This window comes from Leucopleurus acutus (assembly GCF_964270905.1).
Source record: "Leucopleurus acutus genome assembly, chromosome: 12".
NCBI classification, from domain to species: Eukaryota; Metazoa; Chordata; class Mammalia; order Artiodactyla; family Delphinidae; genus Leucopleurus; species Leucopleurus acutus.
Window position 1 is genome coordinate 74,408,532 of NC_139154.1, and position 19,113 is coordinate 74,427,644.

At 37.3% G+C, this 19,113-nt stretch overlaps 1 protein-coding gene across 1 annotated transcript in view; it reads right to left on the minus strand.

Annotated features, from left to right (window-relative positions):
• Positions 1–1,307: 1,307 nt before the first annotated feature.
• CLHC1 (clathrin heavy chain linker domain containing 1) overlaps positions 1,308–19,113 on the minus strand; it is a 40,819-nt gene continuing 23,013 nt past the window's right edge. Inside the window, exons 8-11 of the mRNA XM_082852285.1 lie at positions 16,216–16,390; positions 9,699–9,901; positions 3,674–3,853; positions 1,308–2,320 (exon numbers count right to left, since the gene is read on the minus strand). Coding sequence (XP_082708411.1) covers positions 2,124–2,320; positions 3,674–3,853; positions 9,699–9,901; positions 16,216–16,390 — 755 coding nt within the window. The 3' untranslated portion in view covers positions 1,308–2,123. The remainder of the gene's footprint in view (positions 2,321–3,673; positions 3,854–9,698; positions 9,902–16,215; positions 16,391–19,113) is intronic.

Below are 19,113 nucleotides of genomic sequence, written 5' to 3' on the forward strand. Positions count from 1 at the left end.
GCTATCCAGTACTGTGGTTACCAAGATACAGAAAAATTGAGAACTCAGCCAGTATTCTTCTGGATTTGTAAGATAAGCCCAGCAACCCAAATATTAGTGGAAACAGATAGCTTAATATAGGCAATAAGGTATGTTATATCAAATACTCCAAAGAGGGATAATTATACAAGTACAAATGCATAGATATGTGGGATTTGGGAAGTATAAACCAAGTAGAGGAATATGTGTTTCTGGGACCTATTACATTGAAATAAGGGTTATCTTCTATTAAGTTCTTCCACTATGTAATATATTTATATTGCACATACATACCACTAAACCTTTTGGGGAGATATTACTGCCCATATTTTACAAAGAGTAAGAAGAAGAATTTGAACTTGAATATGAAGCTGTCCGATTCCAAGTTTACATTCTTTCCACTATAAAATAACATATATACATTCAGTTTAAAATTAGGAGGGGAAAACTTATGCTCTTTTATTCTATCTAACAGCAGCTCACTTTTACCATGTTCCATGATCAAGGCTGACATTCTGGTATGGCATAAGGGCTGAAAGCTGTTCTGATTAGTTGGGTATCTGTTGTTTGATTGGTGCCTATGCCATGCTGATCATTAAATATTTTGAATATCACACCTGTCCATGACACAGAACTCTGAGTTTTCAATCAAATACTTACTCAGACACTTGAAATCATCTAAAACCACTTCGTATGACATATTCCATGCCTACAGGTATCCTGGGTCTAAGATGTAGAACTACTACTTCTTTGCAAAATTTGGCTATTCTCTCTCTAGATAAGAACATGCTGAAATTCCCAAGTTTTATAGCAGAAGCTTAACATTTGCCATTTATATATACCAAAGCATGGAGCACATCTTTGAGTCAGTAGTACAAAATTACTATACTCTAGGTTTTTGCCAGTGAAAACCTTGAAATGGCATCCTGCCTTACTTGTTACAAGTCAGACTTATAGCATTTGATATTTGGGAAATCAGTCTGACAGATACTACTCACACCTTCCTCAGTTCTTGCTATTAAATTAGATCACCAGAAAGGAATATATTTAGACATTAACTTATGCACTTAGATAGAAATGCCTAAACTGAGATTTATACACTTACATTCTTAGATTTTATCAAGATTCAATATACAGGAGGGATAAATTAGGAGTAGCATATACACACTATTATATATAAAATAGATAACCAGAGGCTTCCCTGGTAGCGCAGTGGTTAAGAATCCGCCTGCCAATGCAGGGGACACGGGTTCAATCCCTGGCCCGGGAAGATCCCACATGCCGCGGAGCAACTAAGCCAGTGCGCCACAACTACTGAGCCTGCGCTCTAGAGCCCGTGAAACACAACTACTGAGCCTGCGTGCTGCAACTACTGAAGCCCGCGTGCCTAGAGCCCGTGCTCCACAACAGGAGAAGCCACCGCAGTAAGAAGCCCGCGCACCGCAATGAAGAGTAACCCCCACTCGCCACAACGAGAGAAACCCCACAGGCAGTAACAAAGACCCAGTGCAGCCAAAAATAAATAAATAAAATAAATAAAATAAAATAGATAATCAACAAGAACATACTATATAGCACAGGGAACTCTACTCAATATTCTGTAATAACCTATATGGGAAAAGAATGGATATGTGTATTGGGTTGGCCAAAAAGTTCATTCAGTTAATGAATACATTGTTCAACAAAGTTCTTGACGAAAATGAAAAATGCCTTTTATTTTTACTTAAAACCGAATGAACTTTTTGGCCAATCCAATATGTGCATAACTGAATCACTTTGCTGTACATCTGAAACATAATATTGTAAATCAACTATACTCCAAAATAAAATTAAAATTAAATAAAAAATAAAAATTTTAAAAAAGAAAAAATAAAGTACATAGGAATTTTAGAAAGATTCAATATACAAAATGACCATATAAAAAAAGGAAGCAATGGTGTAAATATTTCAAGGACAAATCTAAACGTCATCATAAAGAAGCATGATATATTTCTGAGAACTTCATACTCCAGATTTATTTATAAGTTAGTTATACCAAAATCAGTTTGCCTAACTGATATATATAAAATGTTGTACAGGCTCCCTCAACTGGTTAAGATGTAGAACTACCAAAAAACATGCTGCATCAAGTTGACTTTATCATCCTCTTCAGAAATTTCTGTAACCTCAGCTTGAGATCGAAGAACAGACATGATGTCATTAGATAATTTGTCAAAGCCATTCTGTAAACATATATTTGCTAATTCTTGCCACTCTTCTAGGGAGCAAAATGGATCATTTATCATAAGATGTTCAACTGCATCTGAGGAAATAAAAATACAATATTATAATATAGCACTTATTTGATAATCCATACTTAGCAATTCTTCAAAAATAAAGAGATATCATTTCAACTCCATTACTATTAGACCTGATTCCTTTAAGTGTAACGTGGAGTGCCTAGTCGAGCTCATAGTAAGTACTGAAGTGTTAGTTCCTTCTCCTCCTCCTTTTTCATTAACCTTTTCATGCCTCAATTCAACTCTCCACCATTTCTCACATTACCTATTCCTCCACTCATCTCCTTCTTGGTAAGGTCAGCAGATGCTGAAGGCTGAAAGGAAGGGAGCTCAGAAAGTGAAGAATGTGGGCTCAGCCTTATTCACAGTCTAAAGGTACCACTAGGAACTATCAAACAAATCTGATGGTCAAGTTTTCATGATCCTTCAAACACTTTTATAAATGCCCTATAGTGCTAACCTAAGGGTTTAAAAAACTTTGGCAAAACCTCCATCCTATCTCTAGACAGAGACCTCTTAATGATGGGCCTGCTTTAACAAATATTTTTCTAAAGGAAATAAAAGAAGGATTTTGTTTATTAAAGAAAACTAATGATATTATTTACTTTTGAAAATCAATTATAGTGACCCTCTTTGGAACTATTTATGGAACTCGTTTATCTACTACCTGCATTACATATAATACTTGATGAAAGAGGATCTCTATTCAGGTTATTGTAATCACTATCATTTTATTTCTACCATGATTACTATTTTTCTATCAAATAAAATATTTTAGTTGATATCTGTAATGATAATTTCTAAATTATCTTCCCCACTATGTTTTCATGTAATTTACTATTCTTTCTTTGGCCCCATATGATAATTTAAAATCAATCTGTCTGCTCAAGTTTCTATATTAAATTAGAGAAAGGAAAGAAAAAAGTGAGATCTAATTAGTTATTCCTGATCCCACTCCAGAGTGAGGTTCAGAGTAAATAATATATTTAAATAATATTTTCATATATATTTGGTTTAGGAATAAAAAACATAAAGTTTATCTAAATAACATTTTAAAAAATATATATAAATTATTAAATATATACATGTTAATATATATAAAGAGTTTACAGTAGTCATAGCTATTATAATTATTATGATGTTACCCTTAAGCTTCAGAAAGAGTCTCTCTTCATTCTAATTCTCTCAACAAATATATACTACTGCCAACAGATTATTATTAACATGGTAATCTTTACATTTATAAACACCTAAAGTTAACTCTTGCCAAGAATAAACTCTTAGGAAGATAGAGTTAACTCAAACATAATAATCTTGAATCTTTCCCTAAATAACCCACTACTATTTCTTTCACTACAAAATTTTACTTCACTTACCTTTCCCATCTTTATTTATTTCTTGAAGTAGCTTAATGCCAACTTTTTTCATATCTACAGAGAACAGGTGAAGTACAGCAAGACCAAAAGATAAATATGGTGGTTTCCCATTCCATTCTTTAGTGAGACACTGAATTAATTCAGTGTGGGGACATAACTTTATTAGCTGCATCAGGTCATCTGAAAGCAAAAATGAAAAACTGTGTCTCAACATCCTAATATGATACATCAACTAGAAACTGGGACTAGCTAATGTCTATATTTGCCAATCAACTCTTCTTTTTCCAATCCTTCCAAAGCCCTCAATGAATTCAACATTACTATCTCCAATCCAAAAAAAAAAAAAAAATCATAGCAGAAAACAAAGGAAAACTACCTAAACATAGTACCAGGAAAAAAAATTTATCAGAGAACAGTCTTGGAAAGAAATGTGGTATAAAAAAAGGACCAGGTTGACAATCACGAATCCTGAATTCTAATCATAGCTCAATCAGTCACTTAATCTTTTGGACCTCAGTTTTTGCATCTTAAAGTGCTAGAATTAGTATCTCCACAATTTCTAAGCTCCCATCTAATACTACGTTATTTTTGTCTACATCTTGTTGCTCATTTGGGGGCCAACTTCTACTGAGTATATCTTTCTTGCTGTGCCTTGCACAGAAAAGGGGCTCAGCAATTTTTCCTAAAAATATCAAGTATTTAGAAACCCAAATATGAAGATTTTAAGAAGCTGCTAGTTCAAGTAGCTAGAGGTTGAGCCATATGAAGTTGCCTACACTTGACCATTTTTTACTTCAAAAAAAAAAGCAATTTCATATGGTTTAATCTACTAGTTAACCATTCAGATAATCTAAAGCTACAATCATGATTTATATTCTTAAATTTATAAACTTTGTGTTAACTTACTAAATTTTTTTAAGTAAAAATATTCTTGAGCCACAACAGAGGTAATTTTCAGAATAATTTTTGAGAGCATTTCAAGAACTACGTGTAAACATACCTGCACTCTAAAAGGTAATACAAGGTAATCTAGTGTTTATTAAACACATATTTATTGTACTGTGAACTTACATATATTAAATTACTACACTTAATATTCAGTATAAGTCAGATATTATTATTCTCACATTACAAGTGAGGAAACAGGCTTAGAGAGGTTAGTTTTCCCAGAATTAGACACACAGTCTAAAGAAGAACAGTTCATCTGACCCCCAAAGTCCATGACCTTCCAATCTGTGGTGCTGCTCCTCCAAAATAATAAATATGTATGTGTGTGTGCATTGTGTGTATGTATATATATATACATGCATACACACACAAAGAGAGAGAGAGAGAAGGAAAGAGAAATGGTAAAAGATGAAGCAAGGAATAGCAGAATATAATTCTGTATCAATGAAGTCAAATAATTTTTTAAAAATTTTCCCTAGAAAAGAGGTAGAAGTTTATGATTTGGGTCGCTCAATCTGGCCTCCACTAAGGTGAAGTTATTTATATAGGACAACCCTGTCTCCAACATTTCACAACTCATCCATCTCTCTCCATTTCATTCAATCAAGTATTCAAATACTCTTCTCCATTAATTGATTAACCAATATTTACTCCATTATGTACAAGATATGGTCTCTGACTAATTACAAAGGACACAAGTTCAAATCCTATGAACCTACCCCTCTACTTACTTCAGAATGCATTTCCTTATTCCTTGGTTTGACATGTAATAATGATCGTTATTTATCTTGTATGTTCTATTTTAATAAGGTTATAAGGGTCTATATATCAACCATGGTACTGTTTAACTTACATATACCTAGATACTTAGAACAGTGGTTCTCAAAATATGGTCTAGGGTCCATAAAGTCAGAACTATTTTCATAAAAATACTAAAATTTGCCTTTTTTATTCTCCTTCTCTCACAAATATACAGTGGTGTTTTTCCAGAAGCTACATGACATATTACAATAGACTGAATATAGGATCAGATATGGGAAGCCAGCTATCTTCTACTAAATCAGACATTACAGAGATTTACAAAAATGTAAAACAGTGTCACTCTTTTCCTTAAATTGTTTAGCTTTGGAAAAGTTACTTTTCATAAAAATATTTTACTTATGACAATACATAATTGGTTTATTGCTGTTGGTTGTTTTTGTTTTTGTTTTTGGCCTTGCGGCACAACTTGTGCTATCTTAGTTCCCCAACTAAGGATTATTAAACCTGCACCCTCAGCAGTGAAAGCACAGAGTCCTAACCACTGGACTACCAGGGAATTTCCTATTGTTGTTATTTTAAACGTGAAATTTTGCCATTTGCAGCAACATGGATGGACTTGGAGGGCATTTTGCTAAGTGAAATAAGTCAGACAAAGAAAGACAAATACTGTATGATCTCACTTAATATGTGGAATCTAAAAAAATAGATGCATCTGACTCACCTCACTCAGCTGCACCTGGGGAAGAGCCAGCGGACCAGCCTGCAGACTGATGTGACACTGCCCTGGCTGGAGACCCTGATTATATCCCACAATAAGCTGAGAAGCCTGCCCTTGCTGGGATGGGCACTGCCGGCACTCAACACCACGGACGTCTCCTTCAACGAGCTGGCCTCGTTGTCTCCTGATACCCTGAATGGCCTGAGCCACCTCCAGGAGCTCTACCTGTGTGGCAATAGGTTGCAGACCCTGCCCCCCAACTCCTCTCCCACCCCCCCACCCCCCAGCTCCTGGCACCCACGCTCCAGCTGAAGAAGCTCAACCTGGCTGAAAACCAGTTGAGAATAGAACGAAACAGAAACAGACTCACAGATATAGAGAACAAACTAGTCGTTACCAGTGGGGAGAGGGAAAGGGGGAGGGACAATTTAGGGGTAGGAGATTAAAAGGTACCAACTATTAAGTATAAAATAAGCTACAAGGATATATTGTACAACACAGGGAATATGGCCAATATTTTATAATAACTATAAATGGAGTATAACCTTTAAAAATTGTGTATCACTATATTGTACACCTGTAACATATAATATTGTACATCAACTATACTCCAATAAAAATTTTTTTCTGGTTTAATTTCTTTTCTGTTAAAGTCTTTATTGAATTTGTTACAATATCGCTTCTGTTTTCTGTTTTGGTTTTTTTTTTGGCCGCAAGGCATGTGGGACCTTATCTCCTGGACCAGGGATCAAACCCACACCCCCTGCATTGGAAGGCAAAGTCTTAACCACTCACCACCAGGGAAGTCCCTGGTTTAATTTCTAATAGGATAAATATCAATTGGTAGAACCCACATAGACAAAAACTCTTTGGGATCTTCAATGTTTTTTAAAACTATGAAGGAGACCTGAGACCAGAAGGTTTGAGAGCCTCGGATCTAGAATAACCCAGTTTCTAGATTGTTTCTAGCTTCGGAGTCTAGAATTCCATATCTAGAATATAACCAGACAGGTACATTCACTTGTTTAATGACGATGGGGAAGGTGAACAAACAAATCATTTCAGGCTTTATTCTAGAAATCATTAGGGAGGAAAAACGAAGTGTTTTTCCTTCTAAAACAGATGCTCTATGAGTCAGATTTATGCTTTTGGAACAAAAGACCTTTTTAGGACTTCACCGTTTTTGTTCTGTTTCTTTGATTTGTAAATGTAAAGTTGACAGTCTAAATCTGAGAAAGACCATTTTCTTCTGAAACCAGAAAGTATTAACAAACTGAGTCTATCCCCTGAGGCCAAGGATGATCCTTTGGAAAGCTGTGGTTGTTTGTCATTAAAAAGTAAAATAAGCAGAGTAATTTTTCAAACATTGTTTCTACCTTTTAAGCTTAATTTTCCTCAGGTTATTATTATCTTATTATGTTGTACTAAATAAATTCTGAGGATAAATATCAAGGTTCTAATTACATAGGAGAGTTAATATTTCTTACATTTAGTACAATATACAGTTGTCCCTTGATATCCACGGGGTTTGGTTTCAGGACCCCCTGCAGATAGCAAAATCTGAGTATGCTCAAGTCTCTTAGATAAAAAGTCTCTTATACAAAATGGCATAGTATTTTCATATAAGCTACACACATCCTTCCATATACTTTAAATCATCTCTGGATTACCTAATACAATGTAAATAATATGTAAATAGTTGTAAATACAATGCAAATGTTATGTAAATAATTGCTGGTGCACAGCAAACACAAGTTTTGCTTTTTAGAACTTTCTGGAATTTTTTTTCCCTCAAATATTTTCAATCTGAAGTTCACTGAATCCATGGATGTGGAACCCATGAATATGGAGGGCTGACTGTATAATTATTTTACAGTGTAATGCACTACTAGAGGAACAGGATAATATGATAATGAGTCAATCATATTTCTGTACACTCATGCAAGGCAAATTTTGCAAGCAAAAAAAGAAACTTCACATTTCATTCAATAAAAATTCCAAGAGTAATTAAAACCTTGATTTCTTGACTAAAATAATTCTATGGAAAAATAATACTTAACATAGAAACTGAATCTGTATAAATTAGATAATATTAATAAAATATATAATTCATTCAACAAATATTGTGTCGTAACTACTCTGCCAGATTCTGTTCCATCGCTGTGTCTATATAGGCAAATTACTTACCTCTCTGTGCCTTAGCCTCTCTTTGGACACAGTTATTTTTCATCTATAAAATAGGGATGGGCTTCCCTGGTGGTGCAGTGGTTGAGAGTCCGCCTGCCGATGCGGGGGACATGGGTTCGTGCCCCGGTCCGGGAAGATCCCACATGCCGCGGAGCGGCTGGGCCCATGAGCCATGGCCGCTGAGCCTGCGCGTCCGGAGCCTGTGCTCCGCAACGAGAGAGGCCACAACAGTGAGAGGCCCGCGTACCGCAAAAAAAAAAAAAAAAAAAAAAAGGGATAATAACAAACCTAGTTCATAGAGTTAACATAAGGATTAAGTGAGGTAAGGCATGTAAAAAGCTGAACTATAGCTATTATTACACTAATAATATCGGGCATGCTGTTACATAATGAATGAAAAAAATTAATAACTCTAAAAAACAGATTCTAAGTAAAAGTCAATTTACTCTTTGAAAATGATCAGATTCGACAACCATGAAAGATTCTTTTTCCTGGAAAAATGTGACCTAAAAGTGCTATATTTTGTTCCATTGTGCAATTTCTTAGAACTGGAGTACACAGCTTGCAAAATCAGGATTGACATAGGCCTGGGATATGGGGATATGTCAGGACTGCCTGTACATTAAGGCTACTGCTGAACTAGACTATAAGAAGAGATCAGCTCATTCAACTAGGGTCACCCTGAGGCTTCCCTGGTGGCGCAGTGGCTGGGAGTCTGCCTGCCGATGCAGGGGACACGGGTTCGAGCCCTGGTCTGGGAGGATCCCACATGCCGCGGAGCGACTGTGCCCGTGGGCCACGGCTACTGAGCCGGCGCGTCTGGAGCTTGTGCTCCACAACGAGAGAGGCTGCGATAGTGAGAGGCCCGTGCACCAAGACGAAGAGTGGCCCCCACTCGCCGCAACTAGAGAAAGCCCACGCACAGAAACGAAGACCCAACACAGCCAAAAATAAATAAACAAAATTAAAAACAAACAAAAAACTAAGGTCACCCTAATGTCCACAATTCTCTCAGATCACTGCCCAGCTGCAACTTAGGTGTTTCAAACTTTTTAAATCAACATTATTTCACTAATTCTTCATTTCTAATGCTTATATTATAGTTCAGAATGATATATGTAAGTTCAGTTATTTTTTAAAAATCCTTTAAGTAGCATGGTCCAAATATCTGCAAGTTTACTAAATGTTTATGTACTGAAGAAATATAAAATGTATTTGAATGTCCACCATCAAAGTCAATCAGCTTCAGCTTACCTGTTTTCACTAAAAATTACAAAAGAAATCTACTTACCGGTATACACAAAACAAGCTTTATAATGTGTAAGTCCAAAATTTTGCCTACTATCATGGGTGATCTTAAATTCAAGTCCAGAATTCGAATGTATACAAATAATAGGCTTTTTCACTTACCAGAAGTAAAGGCCTTGAATTGTTGTATGTACTCCATGGCCCCTTGAATTTGACCCTGTTTACACAGGCAAAGGAGAGCTTTCTTGCGCAGGCCACATTCACTATAGATAATCTGAGCTAAAGCCAGACACTTGGCCTTGTTGTAAGTATCCTGCTCCCCATAATCAAACATCACATCCCCAGCCTCCTCAGAAAATGTCAGCCTAGAGCAAGCAGATCAATAGGGCACACATTAGTGAGCTCTTGATGAATGGATGAGAATGAAATATTTGAAAATTCAGCACAGTAGAACTGGATTTTCTATGGTCTATAAGGATTCCAACTTAATAGGCAACTGATGAAATTAAACATATCCAAGACTTAACAACAAGAACAAAACCAATCAGCATGTCTTCCTTTGGGGAAAGTAATTTTGGTGAAACTGAGCTCAACTTTTAAAAAAATCTACAAACAAGGTTAAAATTCTCCTGAAAAGATTGGTGGGATTTAAAATTTCAAGGTAAACAAAAATTCTCTCATAATTGAGGCTCTCAATGTTCTTAGCTGTTATGTAGATTCCAATACCCTGCAGAATGTAAGAACTTATTAAATGTTGGTTAAAGATAGTGACAAAATCTTTAGCTCAAAATTACCAACAGATCTTGCAAGCATTTGTACTAAAACGAAAACAGAAAGTGCGACAGCAGTTGTTTTTTTTTTTTAATTGTTATAGATTTGAAAGAAACAACGGCGGGAATAAAGGGACTTGACGGTGTCTATTAGGAGAGACTGAAGAAACAGTTCTTTTGAGATGGCTCAAGTAAGTAGATTTCACTTTTCATCAATTTTAGTGCACCATCTTCATACACAATTGAAGGGAACCATCTGTACTACTAACTCCACCTAGAAACTATCAGCATAAGCCAAAAAACATCTGGGTATCATTAAAGATATCACTTCTAATTACTGGCTGTACTGAAACTGGGCTTTATTGTTTGGGTGTTTTTTGGCCACGTCATGCAGCATCCAGAATCTTAGTTCCCTGACCAGGGATCGAACCCGTGCTCCCTGCATTGGGAGCATGGAATCTTAAACACTGGACTGCCAGGGAAGTCCCATAATTATATTTTTAATTAATAGCTACAGAATAACAACAGTCACATAATATTAGTGTCTGTATACATGTAATATAATGCCAATAACAATAAAATGAAATCCTGAAACTCCTACAAAATGTCTCTCTATTGAAAATTAAGTAGATAAAGCCCTCTGTGTTTGTTGGGGCAGGCAGCAGAGAGGTGGGTTTAAAAGCAAAAGGCAGCTCCTGAGTACAAATCAATTATTTAGGAAGCAATTCCCCGACTTCCACATTTTAATACCAAAATATAAGTTTTGGTAGTTAAAGCCACAACGTTTCCTGAGACTGAACAAGTCATTATTTCAGTTGTTGTAGTGACTGCATTACTGGAGCAACATGAAAATACCAGTATCTTAGTATTTATTTCTTATTAATACCATTATTTCATTATTTTCAGTGGTCACCCTCACGATGCTGTTCCACCTGAGAGAAGGCCAGAGTTGAGACTAAGGTTTGCTCTGCCTTCGTTTGTCACTTTCCAAAAGGATGATCAGAAGCAAAGAGTATGATTAAAAAGAAAATTATCCAAAAGGAGGAGGAGAATCAAGCCCCAAAATGGAATTGGCCCCAAAGGAAAAGCAGGCGGCGGGTGGTAGTGGGGGGTGGGGTGGTGTGTGTGTGTGTGTGTGTGTGTGTGTGACGGGGGTCAGGGGGTGAGAAAAACAAGGATTCTAGCCCTGGGGTAAAAGAGGTAGCAGTCAGACACCCAAAACAAGGTTTTGCCTTGTTTTCAGTCTGTAGCACATTTTCAGTAGTAGTCATCCAATAATTTTTTTGAAAAAGGCCAGATTTTTGTTTTTATGAGTTTCTAATGGAGACCTGAAATGTATGAATAGGTATTATCCACAGTTATCCAAAGCCTTCTAATTTTAGTGCATAGTTTTACCACACAGTTCCATCAAAGCTTAAGAAAAAATAAAAATGCTGCCAGAAGATTCAAATCTAATATTTTAAAATTAATCACTACCAATATGGTATGGAGTAAAGCCGTAATGATTTTTATAGTGTCTAAGGTATCTAAATAGAAGAAACCCAAAACATGGAAAATCCAAACAATATTAATTAGCTCATGAATGCTCTAGAGTTGAGTGGGTTAAAGAAAATTGTCCTATTTAGAATAAAGACATTTATGCTAAATGGTATGTCCAGAAAAATACAGAAATACAAATATGAATAATTCAGGAAAAATGCAGTGGTATTTTTATGCACTCAGGGAAATGCATAAGAGTTTAAATTCTTACAACTAAGAGGTAGAATGGGCCAAGTATATGTAAGGAAATTAATCTTGTCTGAAGTGTCTTTGCACTAGATAACAGGTGTTAGTAATGACCATGCACTTTCTGATGCTGTCCTCATGCCTGCACCATTTCCAGGGCTCCCTGACAAGTACTTTTTGTGGGGAGTGTAGAAGTGTGACCAGGCAGGGAAAGAAAGGAGGAGGCAAAGGCTGAAAAGAGGGGTACACATATGAAGAAGTTTCCTAAAACAGGAATTACGTGAACATAATTATTATTATGAGAATACTTAATTACTGTGTGAACAGTAAGTGAAGGCATAACAAGACAGGGTGAGAGAAAGCTACTTTGCGCTGGGAAACAATAGTGAGATCAACCCAGGGCAGTTTTATGACTATCCACAGTTGTGCAGGGAAATGATGAATTTGAAATGGGTAGCAGTAGGTAGTAGTATGCAAACTTGCCATTTTTGTTTGGGACATTTCTAAGTCATGGATTTGTTATTTAGGGAGTGCTTACATTTGTCCACCTACTCCCTTATGATACAATTCTTAAAGATGAGAACTGTACCTAGTCTCTAATATGTATTCTATGTCCCTATGCATTTAGAGCCAAGAAAGCATAGCCCTCAGGATGCAAAACAAGAAGGCCATGGCTACTAGAGAGAAGACAGGGAGGCCTTTCGTCACTCTGCCTTCCAATACTCACAGCCCAACCCATGCCAACATAGACCCAGCAAAAGGAGCTGTTATCTATTTCCAGATTGAGCTTCATAAGCTGGTAGACACAGTTTTGGTGCCTACTCAGGTCCCCTTTACTGTGCCAGTGCCCCTTCTCCAGCTGATTATTGACAGCTCATAGCTGCCCCTCCTCCAAAGAATTGCCTTCAGCTGACTGGAGCCACCTCACCTAGAAAGTTATGCCTATCTTTCAACCCCTTAGTAATCTAGAGCTGACGACTGACTAGTAAGGGATAAAAAAAGCCAGTCCCATAAAAAAGCAGTAACAACTTTGCGGTATGGCTTATGCTCCACAGCTCTCTCTTTATAATACTAATACTAGACTTCACCTGAGTTCACATCCTTGCTTGGCTCTTTCCCTATCCTGTCTCACTCCTTCCGTTATAAAATTTCCCAAACAGTAAATGACATCAGCTAAATCCAGGTATCATACTCTCTTCAAGGGCATAGGGAGCCTGAGTGCCAAAAATATTCCCCTTTGCCCCATTATTTAGCAATAGTCCTGCCTTCTCATGATAAAGTCAATCAGGACTTCCAGACTCACAGAGCCTAAAGTTGCAGGCAAGGGAAGCACAAACTCCCTGTGCTGATGGTTCATTCTAAGTGTCAACTTGATGTTGTTGGTCAAATAATATCAAGTTGACACTTGATATTATTTGACCAACAACAGATATTTGGTCAAATATTATTTTGGGTGTGTCTGTGAGAATGTATTTGAAGAGAGTAACATTTTAACTGACAGGCTGAGTAAAGCAGATTGCTCTCCTGAATGTGGGTGGCCCTCATCCAATCGGTTAAAGGCCTGAATGGTACAAAAAGGATGACTCTTCCTCAAGAAAGAGGGAACTCCTCCTGCCTGACTACTTAGCTGGGACATCAGTCTTTCCTGCCTTTGGGTCTCAAGGCTGCCGGCTTTCGGACTGGAAGTTACAGCATTGACTCTCTTGACTCTCTGCATTGCTGATTGCAGATCTTGGGACTTCTCAGCCTCTATAATCATATGAGCCAATTTTTTATTTATATATATTTTTTCTGTTTCTCTGGAGAATCCTGACTAACACACTCTCCAAGCAGGCTCCTGGGAGTAATAGTTGAGCAGGGCCACTCTTCATTTCCCAGACCCAAGTATTCTACGTATTGGGAATACAGCACTATATAATTATCATTGGTTTAAGGAGTACATGTCTTCCTAAAGGATGTTCCTCTGTCTTCAAAAGATGAAGTGACAAGTTGGCATCACCTGGACAGCATCTGAACCTTCCATGAACCAAATTTGGGTTTGTTTTTTTTTCTTCTCCTGTCTGTTGGTCTTTGGTAACCCCACCCTTGCATGAGCCCATAGGTGTGAGCTGTGGAAGTAGTGTCCATCAGGCAATGGTAGTTGACATGGAGTCTGGGCCACTTATTCATGAAGCTTACTTGTCTGGGTAGTCCCAAGACAACTGAACACTGTTAGTGGGTAAATCAATAACCATGGTTTATAAATGGGAAAAGAATTTGGGGACTTCCATGGCGGTCCAGTAGTTAAGACTCTGTGCTTCCACTGCAGGGGGCACAGGTTTGATCCCTGTTCAGGGATCTAAGATCCAGCATGCCATGCAGCATGGCCAAAAAAAACAAAAAAGAATTTCGAAAAGAATAGATATGTGTGTATATGTGTACCTGAATCACCTTGCTGTACACCTGAAACTAATACAACATTGTTAATCAACTATACTCCAACAAAAAATCAAAATCAAGAAAAAAAAAAAAGATGGTTTGATAAAGGCATGGTAACCACAGTCATTCTACCAGACAAGCTATCAAGACCAAAACTGTAAGTAAGAAGAATCTATAATGAGTTATAGAGAAAGATAATGAGTACTAATTAATATGTATGAATCTCAAAATAAATGTAAGTGAAAGAAGCCAGACCAAGGAGAGAAAAGAATATACAATGTGTGATTCCATATATATAAAATTCTAGAAAACGAAAACGAATCTAGAATAACATGAAGTAGATCAGTGGTTATTGAGAGGTGGTGGAATGAAGGAGGAGGCATTACAAAGGTACCTAAGGAAACATTTGAGGGTCATGGATATGTTTATTATCTTGATTGTGGTGATGATTTCATGGATATATATACATATATATATATATGTATATATATGTCAAAACTTAAATTGTACACCTTAAATATGTGCGGTCTACTGTGTATCAATTGTGTCTTCATAATGCTGTTTTAAAAAAACTAATCAAATTGTACACTTTAAACATGTATAGGTTATTCTATGTAAATTATATCTCAATAAAGTTGTAAAAAAACCGAATTACAGCCCTAGGACCTAGCAACAAGGGCTATAGTTCCTCCTGCTAACCCTCCTCTTATAAGTTTCCCCAAGAATTGACCACAAAATCCTAGAGAAGATATGCCTGGATGGAGTGAACTTAATGTGAGAAGCATATAGATCTGTATTGTGCAAATGGTTGACTAAGGCAGATGCTGTTTTGGCGTCCTGCCCAAATCCTCCTTACTGGGCCAACGTACCCTTCCCCAGCTGCTCTGGGTGTTGGCTGCCAGTGGCTCACAGGTCCTTCCCTTCCATAGAGAATTGCCCTGGGCTAGTGGGAGCCACCATGCCCAGACTTATGTATTCCCATCTAGGCAGCCCACAGCCCTTGACTGACTGATGGAGAAGAAAGGAAGGCTGGCCTTTGCCTCAAGTGAGAACAGCTCTGTGATGTGTTTTATGCTTCAGAGCCAACCCGCTATAAGTAAGGCCAAGGTTAGAACTTGCCTGAGGTCATGTCCTTGCTTGGCTATTTCCCCTTCCCTGTTCTGTTTCACTCAGTCCCTTATAGGTTTTTCTTCAGAAGCCCTCCTTCTATCAACCATGTACACCCAAATTCCTGTTTCAGGCTTTGGTTCCAGGGAACCCAATCTAAGGGAACCCCGGTACAAATCTGCCAATTTGTGCCGAGACTCAACTCCAAGAAGCCACCTCCTGCCTGTCCTTGCTGGTTTGTATTTTCTTTTAAATGCTACCTTGGGTCCATGTCCCTCCTGCTTACAAGTTTTCTCCTGGGTTTACCCTTTACATGTATCCACAGCCTGCCTGAAAACAGGTTCCTGCCTTATCCCTCTGAGCAGCATGATACTGATCAATCCTTTTCTATCCTTACCTATCAACTTCCATGCACCATTAAGTGGTCATGAAACATCTTGTCAGCTGCCTTGAGTCAACTCCTGATCTGGGCTCATTGTGACTAGGCTCTATTACTCCATCCATGAATGCTTAGTAAATACTTTGTGACTGATTAGTTGCAACAGAGATTTGAAATAAATGCTCAAATAATGTACTGATAAGAAAACTATTAAAATTTGAAAACAAAAAACTTTATTAAGCAAATTTCAAAATTAAGTTAAAAGTTTAACTTTGCTTACCTTTCCTGGGTGACCCAATTGATAACTAAATCTAAACGTTTTTCAGATAATCCACATTTGATTCCTTCCAGGGTTAGTTCTGCATCAACAGGATGTTTAAAAGCATGACTTATGCTAAAGATAGCCTCAAAAAATAAGAGTAATGGGAAAGGCTTTCCTCTAGTTTTTCCAACAGCTACAAAGAGAAGAAAAGTTTTTGAGTCAAATACTTTTAAGTAATAGTTTGCTTTTCCTTACTTCATATTCTTATTTTCATCTCATTGCATTTTCTAAAAATTTTAATCTCAAATTACGTATTTATAATTTTTAAGTAATGCTTGTGGATTAAACTTTATATTTTGGATAATGACTAAATATCATATGCTATGTGAAAACCTAGGCAGAGGTTGGAGTGATGGGTCTACAAGCCAAGGAACGCCAAAGATTGCTGACAGCTACCTAGAAGCTAGGAGAGCAGCATGGAATGGAAATCTACTTCAGAGCCTCCAGAAAAAGTTTAAAAAGCTATAAAATGGGAATTCCCTGGCAGTCCAGTGGTTAGGACTGAGCGCTTTCACTGGCATGGGCCTGGGTTCAATTTCTGGTCAGGGAACTAAGATCCTGCAAGCTGCATGGTACAGCCAAAAAAAAATTTCTTTTATTTAAAATTTTTAAAAAGCTGAAAGAATATACTACCAGCAGACCTGTACTATAAGAAAGGTTAAAGGTAGTCCTTCAAGCAGAAGGAAAATGACACAAGACAGGAAAACAATCTACACAAAGGAATAAAGACCAGAAATGGTAAATGCTATGAATATAAGCATTTAGAAGTAGAGTTGATCCCTGAACAACGCAGGGGTTAGGGGCGCTGACCCCCACTCAGTCAAAAATCCATGAATACGTGTATCCACATGGGTCCTCCATATCCACAGTTCCACAACCACAGATTAAACCAATGATGGGTCATGTATTACTATAACAAGTATTTATTGAAAAAAATCCACCTATAAGTGGACCTGTGCAGTTAAAATTCATGTTGTTCAAGGATCAAACTGTATACTGTTTTTAAATTTTTTTTTTTTTTTTTTTTGGCGGTACTCAGGCCTCTCACTGCTGTGGCCTCTCCCGCTGCGGAGCACAGGCTCCGGACGTGCAGGCTCAGCGGCCATGGCTCACAGGCCCAGCCGCTCCGCGGCATGTGGGATCTTCCTGGACCGGGGCACGAACCCATGTCCCCCGCATCGGCAGGCGGACTCTCAACCACTGCGCCACCAGGGGATGCATGAAGTAGTACATAATCACCTGTGATATGTGATATATGATATGTGATATGATATGTGATATGTGATAAGTTAAAGATATAACCCATAAAGCCTAAAGCAACAACCAAAATAAGACAACAAAGAGTTATAGGCTCATAAATCAACAAAGGAGAAAAATGGAATCATAAATAAATTCAAATAATCCAAAAGAAGGTAGAAGAAGAGAAAAAAAATAACAGAGAAAAAAAAACAGAAAAAAAAAGAAAAAAAAAATAACAGAGATGAGAAAAAACAGAAAACAAATAAAAGTCAACCATGTCAACAATCACATTAAATGTAAATGATCTGAACACCCCAATTAAAAGACAAATATTGTCAGACTGTATAAAAAAGCAGGATCCAAGTACATGTTGCCTAGAAGACACTGACTTTAAATACAAAGACACAAATTAAGTAGATTAAAGTAAAAGTATGGAAAAAAGATACACCATGCTAATACTAATCAAAAGAAAGATGGAATCACACTTCCAATTTCAAAACTTACTACAAAACTACAGTAATCAAGATAGTATGATTGCACAGGATGGACATCTAGAGCAACAGAATAGAATTAAGAGTCTAGAAAAAAACCTCAAACATTTATGGTTAATTGATTTCTTACAAAGGGGAGCCAAAACCGTTTAATGGGTAAAGAAAAGTCTTTTCAACAAATGGTGCTAGGAAAACTGGATATCCACATGCAAAGGAATGAATTTGGACCCCTATCTCACACCAAACAAAAAAATTAACTCATAGTAGACCACAGACCTAAATGAATAAAACTCTTAGAAGAAAACATAGGATCTTAAGTTAGGCAAAGATTTCTTAAGATACAAAATCAAAAGCACAGCCATTAAAAAAGATCGGTAAATGGGACTTCATCAAAATTAAAACCTTTTGCACCTCAAAAAACACCAACAAGAGGGACTTCCCTGGCGGTCCAGCAGTTGGGACTTTGCCTTCCAGTGCAGGGTGGGTGGGGGTTCGATCCCTGGTAAAGGAGCTAATATCCCACACACCTCGTGGCCAAAAAACCAAAACATAAAACAGAAGCAATATTGTAACAGATTCAATAAAGACTTTAAAAATGGTCCACATCAAAAAATATTTAAAACAAACAAATGAACAACAACAAAAAAACCACCAACAAGAAAGCAAAAATGCAATCCACAGACTAGAAGAAAATATTTGCATATCATCTATCTGATAAGGGATTTTTACCTGGAATTAAAAAGAGCACTTGCAACTCAATAATAAAAGCACAAATAAAACAATTATCAAATGGGCAAAGAATAGACAATTCTCCAAAGAAGATAAAATGGCCAACAGGCACATGAAAAGATGCTCAACATTGTTAGTCATTCGGGATATGCAAATTAAAACCACAATGAGGAAAAAAAAAAACGAGACACCACTTCACACAGATTAGAAAGACTTTAATCAAAATGACACGCAAAAAAAAAAAAAAAAAAAGGAGACAGACATTGGGCTTCCCTGGTGGCGCAGTGGTTGAGAGTCCTCCTGCCGATGCAGGGGACACAGGTTCGTGCCCCAGTCCAGGAAGATCCCACATGCCATGGAGCGGCTAGGCCCGTGAGCCACGGCTGCTGAGCCTGCG